Source organism: Lissotriton helveticus, chromosome 4_1, assembly GCF_964261635.1.
Source record: "Lissotriton helveticus chromosome 4_1, aLisHel1.1, whole genome shotgun sequence".
Classification (NCBI taxonomy): domain Eukaryota; kingdom Metazoa; phylum Chordata; class Amphibia; order Caudata; family Salamandridae; genus Lissotriton; species Lissotriton helveticus.
In genome coordinates this window covers 1,474,567,957-1,474,589,931 of record NC_136063.1, presented here as the reverse complement: position 1 = coordinate 1,474,589,931, position 21,975 = coordinate 1,474,567,957, and the positions used below count along the sequence as shown (strand labels likewise).

Genomic DNA, 21,975 nt, shown 5'->3' with positions numbered 1-21,975 from the left:
GTCCACTTGACTGAAGAAGGGAACGTCCTGTGGTCTGATAACATCTGGGCATGGTTGGAGGGTTTTGCTAAGGGAGAACTTTTCTAGAGTAGGTCAAGACAGGGGGAGGCCAGATCGTCGGTTAACAATGCTGGCCTGTGGCGGTAAGGTCATGACCGGTGAGCAGCTAATTTTTAAGGTCTGAGGGGGCGGGCATCATCCCAGGGAGGTTCCCGCCCAGGGGGAGGGGCCATTGGCACCTCCTAGAACTTCAGGGGCAAGGTAATTGGTGCTTCAAAGGGTCGCGGGTTGGAGTAGTCACGCTTTCCTTTGGCTGGTAGCCACCCCGCGCGCGCATACTCATGACGTCATCGGATGGCGCAGAGTAAGGGCCCTCCTTTAGTGGGTAAATGGAGTTCACGGCGTGGACCGGGTAATTTAACGGGCCTGGCTACGCATGCGCACATCTCTAGGTAAGGCGCAGCTTGTAGGACCTGACACCGGTTAGCGACCTTGCCATATGGCCAGAAATGTAATATACAAAAATCTAGATGAGGATGTTAGATTCGGTTAGGAAACAAAATGTATTAGAGTCTCTGTTAAGGTTAGGCTTTCACATTTGTTGACAACATTGTATCTAATGTCTTGATGATTTTTGTATAAAACGTTTATCATGCAATTAAAAAAAAAAAATGTATGATCTTATATCTTAATAAATACGGCCGGGGGGTTTCGTGACCCCCTGCCTTCCAAAAGTTAACCATGTTTCATGAGCCTGTGTCCTGGGTTTGGCGTGGTGAGTTCGAGGGAGGGGGGCGGCAGCCAGTCGGCGACCATGTGAAAAGGGGGGGCCCTTGGCCCCCCCGCCCGCATGGCGGTGCGGCGACCGCCCCCTTCTCCAGGCCTCTCGGTGGTGGGGCGTGCCCTTCCGGGCACGCCTCACCACCGATTGGGTGGCGCCCTCCCTGACCCGGATGTCATTATAGGACTTCCGGGTCAGGGGGGCGGGCCGCAGGAGGGGCCGGGTGGGGGGCATAGCCGCCTCCCCTCGCGCCCCTTAGGATTATAGAGGCAGGGAGCGCCCAGGAGACCCTCTTGTTCCTGGACGCTCCCACACAGCTGGTCGTGCCCCGCGCTCGGGGGCCTCTTGTTTTCCCTCCCACCATCCCTGGAACAAAAATGACAATGCGGTAATAAATTTGGTTCAGGTGTAAATTGATAGGTTATGATGTTCTAAGAAGTGTTGAAATATGTTGTGCTGTTATAATTGTGTCTAGGCCCCCTTTTTCCTTTGGTAGTTACGTGTTGAATTATGTTTTGCTGTTCCAACGGTGTCTAGGCCCCTTTTTTCCTTTGGTAGATACGTTGATGCGTGATGTGTTTTAGCAGAGAGTAGTTGTTCATTAGAATTTTTTCCCATAGGTCGTCGTATTTATTAGGTGTGGGGCATGCGGTAAGGTCATGACCGGTGAGCAGCTAATTTTTAAGGTCTGAGGGGGCGGGCATCATCCCAGGTAGGTTCCCGCCCAGGGGGAGGGGCCATTGGCACCTCCTAGAACTTCAGGGGCAAGGTAATTGGTGCTTCAAAGGGTCGCGGGTTGGAGTAGTCACGCTTTCCTTTGGCTGGTAGCCACCCCGCGCGCGCATACTCCTGACGTCATCGGATGGCGCAGAGTAAGGGCCCTCCTTTAGTGGGTAAATGGAGTTCACGGCGTGGACCGGGTAATTTAACGGGCCTGGCTACGCATGCGCACATCTCTAGGTAAGGCGCAGCATGTAGGACCTGACACCGGTTAGCGACCTTGCCATATGGCCAGAAATGTAATATACAAAAATCTAGATGAGGATGTTAGATTCGGTTAGGAAACAAAATGTATTAGAGTCTCTGTTAAGGTTAGGCTTTCACATTTGTTGACAACATTGTATCTAATGTCTTGATGATTTTTGTATAAAACGTTTATCATGCAATTAAACATTTTTTTTTTATGATCTTATATCTTAATAAATACGGCCGCGGGGGTTTCGTGACCCCCTGCCTTCCAAAAGTTAACCATGTTTCATGAGCCTGTGTCCTGGGTTTGGCGTGGTGAGTTCGAGGGAGGGGGGCGGCAGCCAGTCGGCGACCATGCTCTCAAGATGTGACTCTATTCGCTATCCCCCGCCCACTGATGAGGTGTTCTCGCTCTGTCTCTCATGAGATATCTGTGGGTGGCTTCACTCTATCCCCATTGTGCCAAGACACCCTCTAGACTAACAACGCACTTGCATATTAAACATCAAATAACATAGCAAATATTTCACCAGACATAACCTTACCTAATTTGTGTGTGGTCCTCCACATTATGAATACTGCAATTCAGAGCAGTCGATACATACTGTATTTCTACGCTATGACCCGTTACAATGTGTGGATCTCAGAACAGAGCGGTAATACCGCATCCAGTAAGTACAGCATCCTGCAGTCCCGGTACTTACCCATTGCAGATATTCTGTGATTCTCTAAAGATGGCCCAAAATACTCGTCCGAAAATACTTTCTGTGTTTAGTGAATGAATGTTGATATGATAAAAAAAATTCTACACTTATTTCTGCGAAAACAAATTGACAGAGGATCTTTAAGGCAGATTATTTTGTTCATGAAATATTGGGAGAAACACAATCTTTTTTCTTTCGATTGAACTTCTCCTTTTTCGCCCCGCCTGTGTACACTTTCCTACTTCTTCTTTCATTTCCTTGTATTGTGCAGACAGCGGTTTCCTTTGATTGTTTTGTTACAAGCAAGCCATGGACAAGATATAGACGTCAACGCAATTGATAAATCCTATCTTTAAAGATCTTCCTGTCTAATCGACAGATATTCATTCACAAGCACCAAGGACTACTTATTCAAATCCCGGATTTATATATTTTATGAATCATTGTCTAAAGGTGTTTTATTCAATTGATTTAAAATTGTGAGCACTAATACTTGCATTAAGGGGATAAGTGAATGGTCAGCTCTGGGATATGCGGTCACTGGTATTACAATTATAAGAAGCATGAGTGTAAGTGCGACTTGTGTATAGTAAATGAAAAGTATATGAACACAGACACAAAAATTATGCACATGTTCACACGCATTCATGAACAAAACACAAAGAAAAAACACAGCTAAATACCTACAGACAAGATGCACAGAGACAAAGAGACACACATACACCGATGCTGAATGACCATTAGACCTAGATGCACCTATGCATGCAGACAAACATATAGTTGAGCATTCACAAAGCCCAACAGTCACACACACAACATATAAACATATGCATACCATATATAGGTACAAATGCACACAGACCAATAAACAAACAGGCTCTTGCGTGCACAGGCCGACCAACATTCAAGCACCCATGTCCACACACCAACAGACACAAAGATAGCATAGACACGGAGCCACTTATGTATACGAATGAGATAAAGAATTAAACATACACGCATAGATTACATGCATGCTGTAACACACAACAAGCATGGAGGTGCACATTCGGTCACATACAACACGTATAGTCACACATCGATGAACAGAAGATCGGCAGACAGAAAAGAGGACTACAAACATTGATTCCAACACAACAATGTGTACTCGTTAGCACAGATTGTAAGACATACACAGTTCAACAGACATACAGGTACCTGTACACAAAGAGCAATAGACAAAGAGGTGCTCATTCACACATCTCAAAAAGACACACGTGTGCCCACACACACGTGCACACACACGCGGGACATAAAAGCAATCATGCACACAAAGCAAGACACATACAATCACACAGGCATGCTGACCAATAGGCATTCGTCTCTGATGCAGACAACATACCGCAACTCTTACTCAGTACAACATCCATATAGCCATCCAAGCATAAAGAGTGGCACCAATCAGCATAGTCTAAGAGGTATGCAGGCTCCTATGCAAACACAGGCAGCTATGCACTCACACAGACACTCAGACTCAGAGGCGCACACCCACACACATCATACATACAGGTACAGTTAGGGACAAGGTGGCATACATACATAGACAGACATAGACAGATTGGCAGTGGTGTCGATGGAATGAGAGGAATAAACTGACTGGCATCGGGACAGATGGATCCTACAGCTACAGGTATCCGTAATATAAAAATCAAAAACATTTGCTTACAGTTTCAGATGTTGCTGCCGTCCAGAATGAGCTATGAAATACAGCCATGCAAAGGTCCCCAGGAAGATTCCTTGCATCTCTGAATGGGGTGTAATAAGGTGAGATAAGTGGCCAGATAGTTCCTAATTCAACAGCATATCCTCTGCGTCCAGATCTTAGCTTGCAGAGGTGCCCGTGACATGCCTAAAGGTCTCATTTACATATAAAACAACACATCCTGAGGAGAAACTGATAGGGCCCAATTACAAGTGGGTCGGTGTATACTGACCCCTGCCCAAACCCCTGTTTTTGCATGGGTCGGAATTCTGAGTTTAAAGGTATTTGGCATATCCAATAATTATCGGAGCGTGAAATACCTCAACGTTTGTTACATTTCGGCAGGTCAAGCAGGCAGGCATGCAAATTAGTGTTTGACGCTTTCCACCTCCACAAAAATGCAAATGAATAAACAAGTATTTAAATACGCGATTACTCAATATTTCCACTAAGGGCCGGATGAAAAGAGAGGCAAGACAAAGCTCCTGCATATTCATAGAAAATTAATCCTTTTGAAAAGCGAGAAAGAAGGTTTAAGATGAGATGAAAAGAGACAAGCGCCCCATTTCAGACTGAGAATGGCATATTGTGAATTTGTTTATAGGCTCTCAAACAAGACAAAATGAGTTTCCCCCCAAAAACAAGACACTTGAAAATGACATTTTCAGTCTGTTCACAATAGCTCACACGTGTACATATTCCTAATTAGAGCTCGGCAAGTGCAAATGTGCACAATTTACACCAGTGAGGTATATATTTGCATTCCTTAGTTGTTGCAGGCAGTTTCCCATTTCTTTTGTATGTTTATATATTTTTTTCTGGGTTTTTCGGGATAGTAGTTGATATATTTTTAGCTTCTTAGTGATCCTGTGTGTCCAATTGTTTAATTAAGTCTGGTGCTTGTGGGTTGCAAAAGCTCAGATGTTTGTTTAGGGCTACTTTGAGTTTGAGGAAGCCATAACAAGCTTTGCCCGGGAGGTTGTGTTGTAAGTGAACGGTACCAATGGATATGGTGTCATCCAGGTTTATCAGATCTTTAACGTAATGTATGTCTTTTGTAATCCATTTGAGTCAGAAAGGCATTTTCCCTTCAATTTTAATATGTGCATTATCTCTTAGTGAGGCCATAGATGAGTTTTGCTCCAAATCATTGAAGATGCAGGTGTTGGGAGCCGGTCCAGCGAACTAAGCATGGGCAATATTTTTAATTATACTGTCAATGCATGAAACCTCTGAATTTCGCATTATGTTAAATTCATAGCATTTCTCAAAATGTGGCATTATTTTATGTCGCAAAATGTAATGTTTTCCTGAAGAAGACTGGTTTGTGCTGAAAATGTTTTGCTCAGAGACATTTTCTGCTTACAGCAGCCTCCTGCTAGTATCTTGCAATACATTTTTTAATATAATATGCATCCTGATGTGAAAAGTCATGTGAGGAACCGACAAGGCTTTAAATTAGATGAAAAAAGTGGGGTGTCTCTAAAAGGGGCAGGGCTTGTGTAATTAAGGGTGTGGCTTAAACACAAACTACGGGCCCGATTCATAGATTCTGTGGGTGACAGAACAACTCTCACCCACAACACGCCACCATCTGATAACATCACCATTCTGAGTTTATCCACCCCCCCTCCCAAACCCCCCACGGCGGACACCTCTCCCCCCCCAGCTCCCTCCCCACTCCCGCCCACGACACTCACACCCTCCCAACAAAACACACAAAACATACCACCTCCCCTACCTTAGCATCCCCTTCTCTCCCACCCCCTATTCTCAGCCCTCACTACCCTCCGGTCTCCCCCACTGTCTTCAGCCTTCACTCACTCTTCCACTCACCGGCACCGGCTCCCACTGACGGCACCACCTATGCCTCCCACCCACCGCCTTCACCGCCTACTTCACCCACACCCCCCGCCCACAAACACGCCCACTCTTTGAATGCCATCCCACCCACTTACACCGCAGAACATTCCAACAACGCTAGTATATCCCCCCCTTCGATACCATGCCCGCTTTCCAGCTCACTACACAACCTTTCACCAATGGCTCTCACCACCTACGCCATCCCCAATACACCTACTGACCTGACTTCACCCACCCTCCAACAAGTCAAAGAGGATATTCTACAAATCAAAAAAGATGTCCACGCAATCAAAGACCTTCTCTCAGCACAGCCCAGTCTACCTCCCATCATCCCTCTACCCTACAAAGGACGCACCCGCCCTTCATACCCTCGCCTCCAACGACATCCGCGCTGGCCGACTATCCCCATTCGCAACAACTCCCACCGCCCCCGCCGTGTCCTCAACCCATTGTCGGACCGCGACCTATGCTCTCTCCTACGCTCTTATGGCCCAGGTCCGGTAAAACAAATATCCAGCACACACATCCCCATACCCACAATTCTTACAAACCCTCTGAGGCTCCCAACACTCAACAACAGAGGCTCCGTCCCTAACAACCTCAGAAAAGTTCCCCTCACTCTAGAAAGCTCGACCACCCTTCTCTCTCCCAAACTCAAATGCATCCTCCTCAACTGCAGATCGGCCCAGAGACACTCCTCCGACATCGCTGATCTCGTCTCAGCTAGGGATCTGGACCTAGCCATTCTAACAGAAACTTGGCTCACTGAAGCCTCTACCCCGATAATGGACATACTAGTCCCCCCCAACTATCACATCATTAGGCTAGACAGGTCTTCAGACAAGACGGGCGGGGGAATTGCATGCATTTTTAGGAGCAACCTCTCCGTTACTAAAGTCACCTCCCCCTCCCTCTCCTCCTGTGAACTCCTCTGCCTCGACATCACCAGCGAGGGCAAACAAGTTTGTGCTTTACATCTCATTTATCACCCGCCTGGTGACAATCTCATATTCACCCAACAACTCATGGACATGATCACTTCCAATGCCGGTCGGCAGACCACCCAAATCTACCTGGGTGACTTCAATCTCCACTGGAACGATCAGAAAGACACAGTGGTGAATAGTCTCAAAACTTTCCTTAATGCGCTCGACCTTACCCAAATATGCGATAGACCAACACACGACAAAAAGGCTCGATACTTGATCTCATCATTGCCAAAGAGAACTCTACACAACTATAGACGATTCTACCCTGCGACTGGTCAGATCACCACATTATCACCTTCTTTATCAATGAAAAAGTTAAACCTAACCCGGCTCAACCAATCAAATCCAAAACATGGAAAAGGGACATGAAGAATCTCAACCCCTCCACTCTGCCTCCCCACATCGGCAATCTCCTCCTTCCCCCTTCAGGTGCCTCGGATGTCCAATCACTGACTGACCACTACCTTGAATCTATGAATACATTAGTCAATGAAGTCGCCCCACTGCAACTGAAGAGAGTCTCCACCAAAACTTCTAACCCCTGGTATGACGACAGACTCAATGACGACAGGCGTTCGATGCGAATGGCAGAGCGCACCTGGAGATCGGACCCTTCAGCACTGCACCTCAAAAGGCTTAAAAACAAGAGAAATGCCTACTTCAGGAAAATAAAGCGCACAAAGTTGGACTTCTTCAGCCGCCAGTTGGACCAAGCAAAAAACAGGCCAAGAAAACTGTTCGAACTAATCAAGACCCAAACAAAGGCACAACCCTTACAATCAAATAGCACAACAAGCGACACCCCACACTGTGAGGACTTCTCTGCTTTCTTTAAGCTAAAGACTGACAACATAAGAAATGACCTCATCTTGGATGTAAGCCGATTCCCCAACCACACCAGAATGGCTGACACTCAACCTAAAAACATGGCATCTTGGCTGTACTTCGATACCTACTCGGAAGAAACAATACACAAACTGCTCTGCACCTTGAAGCCCTCTAATCACCTCACAGACCCACTACCTGCGAATGCTGTAAAAGACTTCATCCCCTTGCTCCTCCCTCTCTGGACCAAAATCATCAACAGCTCCCTGCAACAAGGTCTCATTCCAGACTCCCTCAAGGTGGGACAAGTCACGCCTATACTCAAGAAACCTACAGCTGATCCGTCTGACCTAAACAATTACCAGCCCATCACCAATATCCCCACCCTGGCCAAACTGCTGGAGAAACGTGTCCAACTCCAACTAACAAGACACATTGACCAATTTGACCTCCTCAACTCTCATCAATCAGGCTTCCGAGCGAAACATAGCACGGAAACAGCTATGACACACATAATTGATGACGCCCTCCAAATTCTTGATCGCAATGAGTCCTGCCTCCTCATCCTTCTTGACCTCTCGTCAGCATTTGACACGGTCAAACATGAGAACTTGCTGGAGCTGCTAAGCACTAGAATGGGTCTATCAGGAACTGTTCTCAAATGGTTTTCGTCCTTCCTTCACAACCGGTCCCAGAAGTTCAAGATCGACAATGTGCTATCTTCACCTGTGCCTGCAGATCTAGGTGTTCCACAAGGATCCTCCCTCTCCCCCACATTGTTCAACCTCGTCATGGAACCGCTCGCCACCTTGCTCCAAGCTTCCAATGTCCAATTCCATATGTACGCCGACGACACACAACTGTACCTAAAGCTTCAATCTCCGGATGATATCAAACATCTGAATTCCACGCTTATCAACACTCAATCTTGGCTAGCCGATAATCACCTCAAACTAAATGCTCTGAAAACTGAGTTCCTTCTCATCTCACCCCCGGCGAAAATCTCCACCACCCAAACATGGCTCAACAACCTAACAGCATTCAATGTCCAACCCACCATCGTGGACTCAGCGAAATCCCTAGGCATCACACTGGACGCCAAGCTCAACATGCAGCAGCACGTCAGCAAAGCCACAAAAGCAGCTAATTTCCAAATCAACACACTGAGGAAAATTAAACCCTTCCTCCCTGCTGAAGACTTCCAAACAGCTGTACAAGCGTTAGTCATCCCTCAAATAGACTACGGAATTGTGGCCCTCAGCGGCCTCCCGCTATCCACAACAGCACCCTTAAGAGCCTCTCTGAACGCTGCCGCAAGACTCATTACTGGCTCAAGAAAACATTCGCATATTTCCCCAGACTTAAAGTCCCTAAAATGGCTGCCTTTTGAAGCCAGAATACAACTAAAAATTGCAGTTATGACACACGCGGCCGTGCACCACAATGCACCCAACTACCTCGCTCAAAAGTTGTCTATATCAGGAGGTTCGAGATCCAATAGAAGCTCAAAAAATCTACTCCTGAAACCCCGCAGATTCCGGAAAGAGAAAACTTACAAGCGCTCCTTCTCAGGAATGGCACCCAGGATCTAGAATGCGCTCCCTCCTGAAACCAGGCGTATCTCCTCCACTGCACTCTTCAAGAAAGAGGTGAAAACCATCCTTCTGGCCAAGATCTCCTGAACTTCATAGGTGCTGGATCAGAGACTCTGCATTGCCTTGTGTCAATGCTCACCTTGTCCTTTGGCACTATACCTCTACTTGATGGAGACACTACTGCGCTACTTTCTACTTACTACCGACCAATATATGATACACGCTGGGTCACTGATTCACCCTCCCGATGCCCCCACTCAGTGCTCTCTCTATATTAAAACACTGGTATAAGCCTTCCTTTCACCCAAGGTGTATCTGAACACCTCTGTATTGGGATCAATGACTTGTGCCGTCTTATATTACTTGTTTACCGTACTGTATATTGATATGTTTTATGTATGTTTTTATTTTCCTTTCATGTTAGTGACTACTACATTGCTCCCATTACCTCTGTTCATTCCTATTGCCCCTACCCTTTCATTGTGAAGCGCTCTGATATCCGTAAGGATCTTGTTCGCGCTATATAAAACTTTGAATAAATAAATAAAAATAAATAAATAAATAGAACTAACAAGGCAAAATCCTAAATTTACTACCATTTTGGTATTCACAGAAGGCACTTATTCATTTTGGTATTTACAGAAGGCACTTACTCATTTCGGTATTCACAGAAGTTAGGACTCCTAAATTTTGGACTCCTAAATGCCTTCCGTGAATACCGAAAGGCTTAAAGTTAGGATTTTTCTTAGTTTAGGAGTAGTAAAGTTAGGACTCCTAAGTCAAGGTCCTTGGTCATGGAGGGCTTTGTAGGTGTGCGTGAGGATCTTGATCTGGCATCTCTTCTGGATGGGGAACATGGACTACCTTAACGTTTTTTACGCTCATTGTTCAGAAATTGATCAGTGTCTTTAGCAGTAGGGTTACAGACAATGATATAGGGGCCAAAAGGGATCAGTTTTTTCTTATTACCGGGTCTGAGACCTGAAGGGACCAGTCCCACGTAAAGCCTTTCGTACCACAAATCACATTTTGTGCTCTAAGTGTAGTTTTGCACATTTTCACAACATTTTCGTGAACTTTTATGACTTTTCATTAAAAAAGTATGGCATTTCCCAAACTCTAATGCAGAACCTGCAAAATGAACAAATCCCCTTAACGAATAGAGCATCCCTTCAATTAGTGCTTTTAGTATGGTGTCAAATCAAGTCTCAATGTTAGCTAACCAGGCCCTTGTAGAGTTATTCCTGAATGCTGCACTATTTCCAGGTGCCATTTGTGGTGCTGTGTACGTTTAGGGTGTATCAGGACCAGCCGTGGTCGGTGGTGAATGTACTTGCCGGGCGGTGACGTGGGGAGGGGCAGGGTGGGGGGTAGTATTTTATGGATTACGGAGCTTTACAGGTAAGTAAACATATAAATAAATAAAACAAATTTTATTACGTGCACTGCATCCCCATATGCGATGCAGTGCACGCAACGAAATTTGTTTTATTTATTTATATGTTTACTTACCTGTAATCCTCCGGAATCCAAAGATTACTACCCCCCACCCTGCCCCTCCCCCTCCCCACATCACCGCCCGGCAGCTGCTCCCACCATGGACCGCTACTGATCAGGACTTAAATCTAATCCTTCTGCTGTCCAATGTATAAATAACCCCACTGCGAGCTGTGGTGGGTCCAGATGCTCCATGCATGCAGGCTTCTATCTATGATGGATGGTAGCTCTATGTTGGTGTTGGGATGTTTGCAGGATTATAATGATCTACCAGGGACTAAGCCAAAGAACCAAAGCCTAATAAAGACAATCATGTGGAATGGGACCTTTGTTGGTTGAAGTACCACATTACGCTTCTCTGTTATTGAGCACTAAATTCCATTGTTATCCTAATTTAACATGGTGGGTAGTCAGTTTCAGGGCCACCGCTTGCAGAGGCAGTAATGGAAACTATTAATGGATTTGTAGCACTTTTTCTTAGCGTTACAATGTTTGGGGTTAAGTTTTCATCACAATCTCCATCCAAAACACTTCATTCAGTTCCATGTTTCCTGATCCTGCCTGTGATCCCTGTTCTTGTCTTGTTCTTGTTTGCTTTCGTTGATAGTTTTTTCTTTAAGAAGTTTTCTGTAAAATGCTTTTTCTTCCACTAGGTTACTGTTAGAGAAGGTTTATTAATAAAGATTAATGATCATTTTTGTGTGTTTACCCCTTCCATGCTGATGACGGCCCCCGTCCGTCATGCATCGCGGTGGGCTTGTGCTGATGACTGCTGGGGGCCGTCATGATCCCGCCCACTCTTCAAAACGGCAGCGCAGCGCGAAAATTCGCCGCGCATGCAAGGGGTTAAGTTAGCCAAATTCTGAAGTCTAAATGTATTTATTGTTTCAGTTTACAAATGTAAGCCATACAAAATCCATAATATTTAAAAAGTAAACTCAATGCTTTGAAAATTCTGTTATCTATCACATTTCATAAGTTTCATATTGTTTTAAAAAAAAATATAAAAACAGTTGACTAATTTGTATAAATGCACTTTGTTCTCTTCCTCCCACTACAGCAAAATTCCACAATTTTAAAAATAAGAAAAAACAGCCAACTAACACAAATAAAAGTTTGCCAATCTCTTCCTCCAGCTCGGTGTGTAATCTATGCTGTGACCTTCCTGGCTAATCCTCTTTATTCCATTAAATATAGGCATACAAATTCAAAGTAGCCCAACTCACAGCATGCTATGTGTTAGTGCTTCCGGGCTTCGAATCCCGTTAACCCTAGACTAGATGTAACTCAGGCAACCTCCAGACCTTCTTACCTTGGTGGAATTAGGTAGAATATAAATTTTCAATACCATGATGGCACAGTCAATTGCAGTGGCTTCTTCAGGACTGAAACAGTTGTCTACAGCATCACTGTGTCCTGGTCTTGTCTGTGCATTTCACAGCCTTACAAAATAAAATGAAGTTCCTAAGTTATTGCCGCGAGTGGTGCCTCTGGAACAGCACTTCCTGACAATGCAAAATCACAACTGTTGGACTTGGCCCTTTTTGCAGGGTCATCCTTGAACTTTTTGCCAACCACCTAGCCTTTTTTCTGACATTGTGGTAGTGGTTTTAGGACTCTGGGCACTTTGACACTGCTGTCCAGTTTAAAGTGTGTGTGCTCTCTGTGGTAAACATGGTAAGATTGATCTACACCTGTTTGGCATATTTAATTTACCTGTCAGTCCCTTGTAAAGGTGTATCCCAGATACCCAGGGGCAGTAAAATCAATGCTACTGGTGGGCTTGCAGCGCTGATTGAGCCACCCACCAAAGAAGCCCTTCAAAGCTGTCTCAGGCCATTGCAGGGCCAGTGCGCGCAGTGTTACTGCCGCTGTGACATGGCACCTAAAGTGTGTGCCACGTCTGTGACCCCCCTTTTGTTGCATGTCAGTCACCTCTAAGGTAGGCCCTGGCTAACCCTATAGGCAGGGTGCATTGTAGGTAAAAGGTAGGACATGTACCTTAAGTGAGTGTCATGTCCTGGTAGTGACAAACAGCCATTTTGGTTTCTCACTGCTGTGAGGTTTCCCTCTCATAGGAATGAATTGGGGATTTCCTGATAAGTGTTTCACTGGTTATTCCTGATATGAGAGGAGCGTGGTCAAGTTTGGTATATTTGGAATGGTAATAACAAATGCTGCGCAATGGTGTGCGCAGATTTATTATACCGATTTTAAAAATGCCACTGTTAGAAGTTGGCATTTCTTTGTGCTATGTGTTTGCCTGCCTGATGTGGATTGCATGTCTGGCTTTGGAGTGCCAGGGGCTGGTGAGATGTGTGTGGCTCCAGGGAGGGCAGGGTGAGTCACCAATAGGCTGAATGGGAGATCTGCATTTGGAGTAGTGGGAGTAGTAGTCCCCTGACCCTGAATAGGTCTGTGCCTACCTGGGTGAATGCTGGCTCCGCCCCCCTGTGGTGGTCTGATGAACGAGCCCCCACCTGGCAATAGGGAAGAGGAGCCCTGTCAACAGAGTGCTCCACAAACCCCAGAACCAGTTCAGGCTGGTTCCCCCAAGCCCTGTCTCAAGGGCAGACAAAGGAAAAAGTTCTATAAATACTGGGGCTGTGATCCCATGCCAAGGTTGTTTTTTTTGTGGTTCCTGTGACTTGCTGTTGCTGGGCCCCAGGAGGAACCACCATGAGGGACTGCCTCCCTGCAGGAGGGCCCTGTGTGCTGGCCTGCCTGGGCCCAGCCTTGTGCCCATGAAACTTGGATAGAGCACCTTGTAAGCGCCATATCGCTCTCCCAGGACGGGGAGAGTCCTGGGGCTTCGCAGCGCTGAGCTGCACATCGTTCAAAGGGAATCCCCGGCGTAGGGATTCCCTGGTGCTGCTGGTGGTGGAGAGGGAGCCCATCCCGCATTACCATGGTCCAGAGGTGCAGCGGGGACCTGCCCCGCCTTGTTGGTATTTTTGGCGACAGAGCGGGAGCCCACACTGCCCTGCCAGTGCCACTGGGGAAGCGGGAGCCCACCCAGCGTTGTGGTGATCTGAGAAGAAGAGCGGAAGCCCACCCCACGTTTGTGCACCTGTTGGTGGTAGCTCACCCCGCATTTGGAAATTTAAGGTGGGAGCCTACCCCGCACTTTTGGTGAAGAGCGCTGCTGCAGCAAAGTGAACCGGATGCCGGGCAAGTGCCGCCTGGTTGTAGGCGGAGCCTCACATGGCCGTCCGGCAGGAAGGAGGAAGCCGGAGGTCAGGCATCTTGCCTGGTTGTAAGCGGGGTAGCCTCCCGTGAAGAGAGCCTCCGGAGACTTTGCTCCATGTCCTGCTCCTATGTGTTCCCGTGAGGAGGGAGCGGCTGTGCTGCGTGAGTCCAGCCCCCACAAGCGCAAGGAGAGGAGACGGCCCCGGTGCTGGTGCCCCAAGGAGACCGGAGCAGTCAAAGGAGAGTCCCGGTGAGTGGGGCTCCTATTGGGCTTCGTGTAGCCAGTGCTTTTGCTGCTTGTCCCAGCTGCACCGCGAAAGCATGGGCAGCTGCAACGGAGGGGCCCCTTCGATTTTGCTGAGTCCTGGAGTGGGTCTGCCAAGGCACTGTGGTGCCTAATGAGAGAGAGAGCGGGCAGCTGCAACACTGAGGCATTTTTGTTTTCATGAGAAAGGAGTGAGATACGCTCCTCTGCCCCAGTACATTGCACACTTTTCTTTGGCTCATTGGCAGCAAAAGGGGCACTTGGAAAGCCCTAGGATTGCGCCCTGATATTTTGGACAAAGGGCATTTGAGCCCTAGAGAAGGCCTGTTGGCCTGGGGTCATTTCAGTGTATATGCTAAAGGTGCGGTGTGCACTTTATCTGTGGTCATGGGGTGTAGTACTCATGTTTTAAGCATAATGTGTTTATTCCTAATGTGGCGTATTCCTAATGTGTCTATGCCTACTGTGATGCCTATGAAATAATGTGTTTATGCTTAGGGTGTTTATGCACAATGCATTTTTTTATGCTAATATGATGCATGTAATGTGTTTATGTTGCAGGTGATTGCTAAGTACAGTATTTTTACTAGTAGTCACTGATTGTGTTTTATATGTGCTACTAGTGCTTTCTAAAGGTTCTGACCATGGCCCGGTTGGCCCTGTCATGTGTAAATAATCCCCATGGAATCCGGACCTTAACAGGTAAGTAAACATCAAAATAAATAAAATGAATTTCGTTGCGCGCACTGCATTGCATTTGGTGATACAGTGCGCGCAACAAAATTTGTTTTATTTATTTTTATGTTTACTTACCTGTTAAGGTCCGGATTCCATACATTACTAGCCCCCACCCTGCCCCTCCACCTCCCCATGTCACCGCCCGGCCAGTACTCCCACTACCTGCCACGGCTGCCCTGTAAATATTGCCTAGTGCCAGTTGCAACAGTGTATATGTGTGATTATGACTCTAATGTGTTTTGGATAATACAAAGGGTATTTTTTATGTAACCTTGTGTGGAGTTTCTTTTGTAGTGTGCCTAGAGTGTTGCTGGTGTGTGTGTGGGTTGCGCAAATGCTTTACACATTGCCTCTGGGATAAGCCTGGCAGCTCGTGCCAAGCTACCGGGTTATCTTCAGCGTGTAACTCCCTTGCCCTGACTAGAGTGGTGGTTTCTGCCTGGCTTAGGCACATGCCCTAGCCAACCAGAACTCCCATTTCTAACAGCTTTTCAACCTTCTTTTAAAATAATGGTGATTTTTTTTTTACTTTCTCTGAAATACTCTAGGGAAAGCTGACCTTTACCCAAATATTCGAGAACTGGAGTTGGAATAGTCACTTTGTCTTCCCACCATCCACAAAACCCTTTGCTGCCTGATGGTGCAAATGAAAGCATGAAAATCAATGTCCAGGGAAAAGATGACTGATTCTCTGCTTAGAGTTAGAAAACACCCTGGCACTCTTAAGTTTGTTTATTTAAAACAACCAGCGATATTTCCAGTTGGCCTTTGGGTGATTTATCCAACTCTGATAACACAATCAAAATAGAACTCGATTCATGTACCAGTTTCATGTGTGACCGACGCATCTATGGCAGATTTACATATGTGTGGTAATGCAAAATTATTTTACTTTTGGAGGAAATGTTAAAGCTGGAAGTTCAACCAGTGGTAAGATCTCTAAATTAGGATTTTGTTGCACTGCTTTCCTAATACCCTGAATGGCAAGAGCCGTTTTAAAACTGATGATTATAGCCGCAGGCATTTCACCTTCGTTCAGCGCTATAATCCTGATACAAAAGTACTAGATTCCCAAGCAACCAAAACACTCTGAGGGTGTTTCCTGCATAAGCCCTTTCCATCATCCTATTCTGTATTTGAAAAATATGCGTAATTTCCATATGTGTAGTTATGCGAAATTTCCCCCAAAATAATTTTACATTACATGAAATGTGTTACAATCCAAAGGATCTTCCACATTCAATCATATTCATAAGAAGAAAACTTTATTAAGAGCGCAGAGATAACGTTGGTATTCCCGCTGCAGCCAGCATACAACTGACAGCAGAGGAACACAACAGTGACATGGAACATAGCAACACTAGAACCAAAGATAGAGCTTAGCCCTTAAAGTGCCATAACACATATTATACATTATGTCATATCCAGAATATAACAAAATGCAGACCCAGCATTCTGCACTACATTTTTGTGCAAACTCCGTTCTCAAGTCTGAAATGGACATGAGGACAAATCTTGTGCTAAAAATAGTGGAAAAGAAACCATAAGTGCTGCGAACAACTGACACCTACGTTTTGTTAATTTGTATTGTCCCGGCTCTTGTGATAGAAGTTTTACCCAAATGGACTTGATACTACTCGACGTGACTGGCATATTTTGGGAATGTTGCCTAACAACTTTAACACGCAATGCCGGGAATTATATGAGATTACACTGGTGTAACTAAAATTTCTCCTGGTCCTCTTCTATATTAGAGGTTTAGTAAAAAATGTTTAATACTAAGATCTTTCTAAATACAGAAAACTCTGCCTGTTTCTAATGGGAAGGGGATATGGGTCTAAAGATAGGATAGAAATTATAGCATACTGTTCAACACACTCAAGTAAGACTCTTCTGGTGATGCACAGTGTGATGGATCTACAATGAAACACCCGTAGATGAGGATAGAATTTGCATTATATGATGTTGCTCCACGCACCTATGGCTACAGGTGATTCTCATGTTCTGAGCCTCACAGATTTCAGTACTCCTCTCTGACAAAAAGGCAATATTCTATGGTGTCACTGCTGTTATGGATGAAGCAAGCTTTTGACTAATTTTGCTAGCATTTATAGGATGCAGGCACTTATCCACCATGATATAGGGGTCAATAGGGCTTCGTATTTAAATATTACCGGGTCTGAGACATGAAGGAACCCGGCCCACTTAAAGCCTTGGGTACCACAAATCAAATTTAGTGCTCTAAGTGTAATTTCTAAATAGCTCTATCAATATCCTTTATTTTACATGTAAGAAGAAATAGAATGTAAATGCTTTAGCACATAGTGAGTCATCATGTGACACTTTTATAGTTCTCCGTCTCCCCAGTGAACTGATTTCTAAACTGAAGAACAAGTAAAATTACCACTACAAGGGGATGATATGATCAAGAAACTAAGGAACTTTACATGATAGAAAACTGTAATACACTGAATTCTGAGTAACTGAATGATAAACAGGACTAGTCGTGCTGTTGACAGAAAATGTGGGTGGTATTTCCTGGAGCTTCAAATACCAGCATCCAGACCAATAGCGAGATAAATGCAAAAAGAACAATTGATGGACAGAATGTAGAACAATGTTTCAGTTACAATAATGAGATAAGACATATGAACTGGAATTATTTACATGCATTACAATTATAACTGCTTTTATATTGATAATTTTGTAGAAAATCCAAGACATGATATCATCATTCATGGAGAGAATTTATATTTGTATGCGTTGATGTATTGTCTAAATTATACACCTAATCTTCCACTGCCCTACACTCAAGATCTTCTGAGGAAGGGTGTTTGACTTTATAGATGAGATCTTTAAGCACAAGACGAACAGAGATTTTATCTCCAATGTCACTGTGGGAATAAGGTCAGACCTTGCCTCGGAAAACGACGAGGAACTTATGGACCTCCTGCTGACAGCGGAGGTCAAAACAGTTCTGAACAACTGGAAAGACTCAAGCAAAGCAACCTTTCAAACCTGGCTAAACTGGATTACTTACCTAAGAAGTGCGAACAGCCTGGCATTGCAGTACTCCCCATGGAAAGCCTCTACCAGAGGGATGTGGGAGAGCCTGGACAGGTAACTTACCCCCCATAAACCCCCATGAAACGCCGGATCAAAAGTCCTGCAATTCTCGCCATCACTGCTCGGACGCCCTCGATGGACCGAGCCAACGGAATCTGCAGGGGTGGAATGTCCGTTCCTACTCCGCCTGTTGGTGTTGTTTTGTGTGTGTGATGCATAGTCTGATTCTGCAGTACTCTCTATACAGTCCCATACTATTCTTCTCCTCTTAGTTCCTCTCCTTTCTCTTTTTCCCACTGGTCTGTTTGGTCCTTTCCCTCTTCTATCACTCGCCTAAGAGTAAACCAGACCACTACAAGAGATGTATATGACTGTTTGTAGTACTCATAAAATCCTAATAAATATTTTATAAAAAAAAGAAATGTGTAAAATACTGTTAACATTCTATGCCGATTGTTCCTATGTCATGACTGCTTTTTACAGAGAACAATGTAATTGAGGTGATATAACTATTTACAGGAAACGTTGTTGTCATGCAAATGTCAATAAAAATATATATTGGAAAAAAAATTACTACTAAGGTGGCACCTTTGATGCTGATGTGCTAATTAGAAAGAACACGATACACAGAGAGTGACATTCATCTATGAAATTGAGTGGAAATTCAGCAAAAGTTTAAACCGGAGTACCAAATTAATGCAGGGTAAGATGTTTAAATATTGCCCGTTCATGAATATGACAGCATGGATGGAAATGCGTAGAAATATAATACATTTAGGGCCATGATTGCCTGTATGCCTCCAGGATTTCCAAAAATCTTTATGATACACATGTTGTAACCTCGGAATAGAAGGGATGTTTGTTTGGTTAATGGCAGATCCTCTCCCATTGCAACTAGAGTATGCGCAATACAGAACCGGATACTAAGTAGACCACATTTTTTTCTTCCCTTTTTTGTTTGGAAAGGTTTGAAATACTTTTAAATGTGAACACCGATCCAAAACAAAAATGGCAAAATATGAATAATTTGGAAAAAGATTCTGTACCTGCTGTTTACTATTTTTGCAGAAAAATGTTAAAAATATTCTCTTGATGAAGAGTTTTAATCTGAAACGCCTTTATAATTTACAGTACCTCTCACATTGATAGAATTATATCTGTACGTAGGCATGGAAATAGCTAAGATAGCGAATAAATACATTTGAAGATTTGTGAACGAGTAACATTAAATTTGCAATGTAAAAGATTCTTTACTGAGCTCCTTACTGTGATTCATTATGAATAACCTTGCAAAAAACAATTGAAGTGGATTATGCGTATGTAGGCATGGAAATAGCTAACATAGCGAATAAATACATTTGAAGATTTGTGAACGAGTAACATTAAATTTGCAATGTAAAAGATTCTTTACTGAGCTCCTTACTGTGATTCATTATGAATAACCTTGCAAAACACAATTGAAGTGGATTATGCGTACTACCATTAAGATTTGCGCACAACTACGAGAAGCGCCCCAAAGAAAACTTTTTGTGATTAAGGTTTTACAACAGCATAATTAAGAGGGCAGAAAATCACTAGGTATCGAATCCTCAGTTCAGTCATTGACAAAGTACAAATTGTTGTACACCATATTTTCCAAAGTAAATTCAAATATTATTATTCGTCTACTTGAACTATTTGCATGTACCGGCCAAATCTAATGAGCATTCCCTAACTAGTAACAGAAAAAGCTTTGCTACCTAGACCATTTGACTTGCCAAAGTGGCAGATGCAGTGATTCAAGTACATTTGATGCTGAAATTGTTATAATTTAAATGGCAAAAAAACAAATGTAATACAGTTGGTATGCTTCAGCAAAACAAGGTGATTTACCAATATAGCAGGAAAATATACGTGTTCACCAAATCATTAAACATTCTCATGCATAGCAATTTGATATTAGAAGCTATACAGAATAACAATGATCTATGTGCACATATAAGAGCCAGTGATGGGTGTAAGATTTGCCCTCTTCTATGCCAACCTTTTAAGGGATTGGCGAATGATGGTAAGTGAAGGAAATACATCATATACTAACTTCACAAACAGTAGGTATTCGATGATGCTATAGTGACAGCATAAGCTATACCTGGCTCATACCTGGTTTTGCCCTGATTAGGGCGAAACCGGTCCTGGGCTGCTTGTGTTCCGCTTCAGGGACAGCCAAGCCTGGCAGTTCAGGCTGGGCTGTTCTTATTGGAGCAGGGTCAAGACTGATTTGCACATAGCTGGGTCCAAACTGAGGTGGCATAGTAGGCAAAATAACAATTATGAAATGCGGCCCTGAGTGATTACCAGTGGCTGAGATTAATTCAAGCATTCCATCTATCACTTTTTGGTATACTTCCATAAAACTTTCTAACATGCCCACTCAGTACACATGTCTAGTTTCACAAAGGTGAGCTCCCACCCTATCACCACCACCCTGAATCCTGCAATGCCTTTAAGGGCATAGTGACATGATATACTAGTGTGTTGTTATAAAAAAAAATGCTGTCCATAATATGAAGTGATGATGATGGCCGAATTTTAATTTTGACAACATCCTTCCTCCTAGGCTGTCACGCATCCCGACCATGAAGGGTTACAGCAGCAGAATCAAGTAAACCGAGCTGCTTCTCCCTTTTCATTTTCATTAAGACACATCTGGTTGCCAAACAGCTGATGTCGCCAGCGTCATGAATTTTTGATAGTTTGTTTTCATCTGAGCTGCAGCAACAGATGAGCAGAATTACTCGCACAAGAGCTCCCAAAATATCACACATCCCTGTGAAAATCCCACAAAAAACCTCTAAAAACAGATAAATAACAATAAGCTAATGTCGAGCATTTAAAGAACAAGTTCCGCTACGAAGACTTTTTTAAAGAAAAGTTGACCTCTTTGCTATTGTAGCTCATGTGCGCTATGAAACTGAATTAAATAGTACATGAGGCTGTCAGCGTCTTAATATGAAAGAGCAGACGCTTCAAAAACCATTAGGAAAGGGAGAAAAAACACTCACCACAGCTTTTATAAGACACTTCCAAGTTGCCTGTTTTGCACACAGTGTGCACGGGCCATTCTTTGTTTTCGATGAGAGATGCCATAAGTAATAATACAAAGCACAGAACTGCAGTAAAGACCTTCATGGCTGTTCTTGTGAAGGGGCCAGGCATGCAGTTTTCAGTTCTTGTTCTTATTATGAATGTGACGAACAACAAAAAAGCCCACCTGACGTAGTGCTGCGGCGAATTAGCATGTTGTGGTTCGCTGCTCACCCTAAGAGGATGTACGAAAACAGAGAGGCTTCTGGTAGATCCCATTCCGCGCTCTTTCAGGAGGGAAGTTGTGAACTTTGGTTCGAGGACTATGCTCAAACGTGGAATCAACTACCTGATTCTATTCGTCTCGAGCCCAACCATTTTCGTTTCCGAAAACTTCTTAAAACCTTTCTGTTCTCTTGATTGTGTCACTACTTCTAGTTTGGGTGTATCTTGCAGCGCTGGGAGTCCTTTGGTAGCCATACGCTTTACAAAGACCCCTCATTCATTCATGTTTGCAATGCAGCAATCGCGGCCCTGAATAGTAAGGTCTTCACCCCGTTAAAGATGTTTGACTATCTCTTCTGCTCATTTTTGCTGCACTGTCACGCAAATACCTCACTGACTCCCGCATTTTCGATGCGTATTAATAAGTGGTGAAGCGAAACTACTTATGGGGCGCACACTGAGAAA

The 21,975-nt window shown here is 44.3% G+C and overlaps 1 protein-coding gene across 1 annotated transcript in view; it reads right to left on the bottom strand.

Annotated features, from left to right (window-relative positions):
• The window catches only part of LY86 (lymphocyte antigen 86), a 156,265-nt gene extending 134,873 nt beyond the window's left edge, over positions 1-21,392 (bottom strand). The window contains exon 1 of the mRNA XM_078685820.1: positions 21,264-21,392. Within this exon, the coding sequence (XP_078541946.1) occupies positions 21,264-21,390 (127 nt within the window). The 5' untranslated portion in view covers positions 21,391-21,392. The remainder of the gene's footprint in view (positions 1-21,263) is intronic.
• Positions 21,393-21,975: the final 583 nt, after the last annotated feature.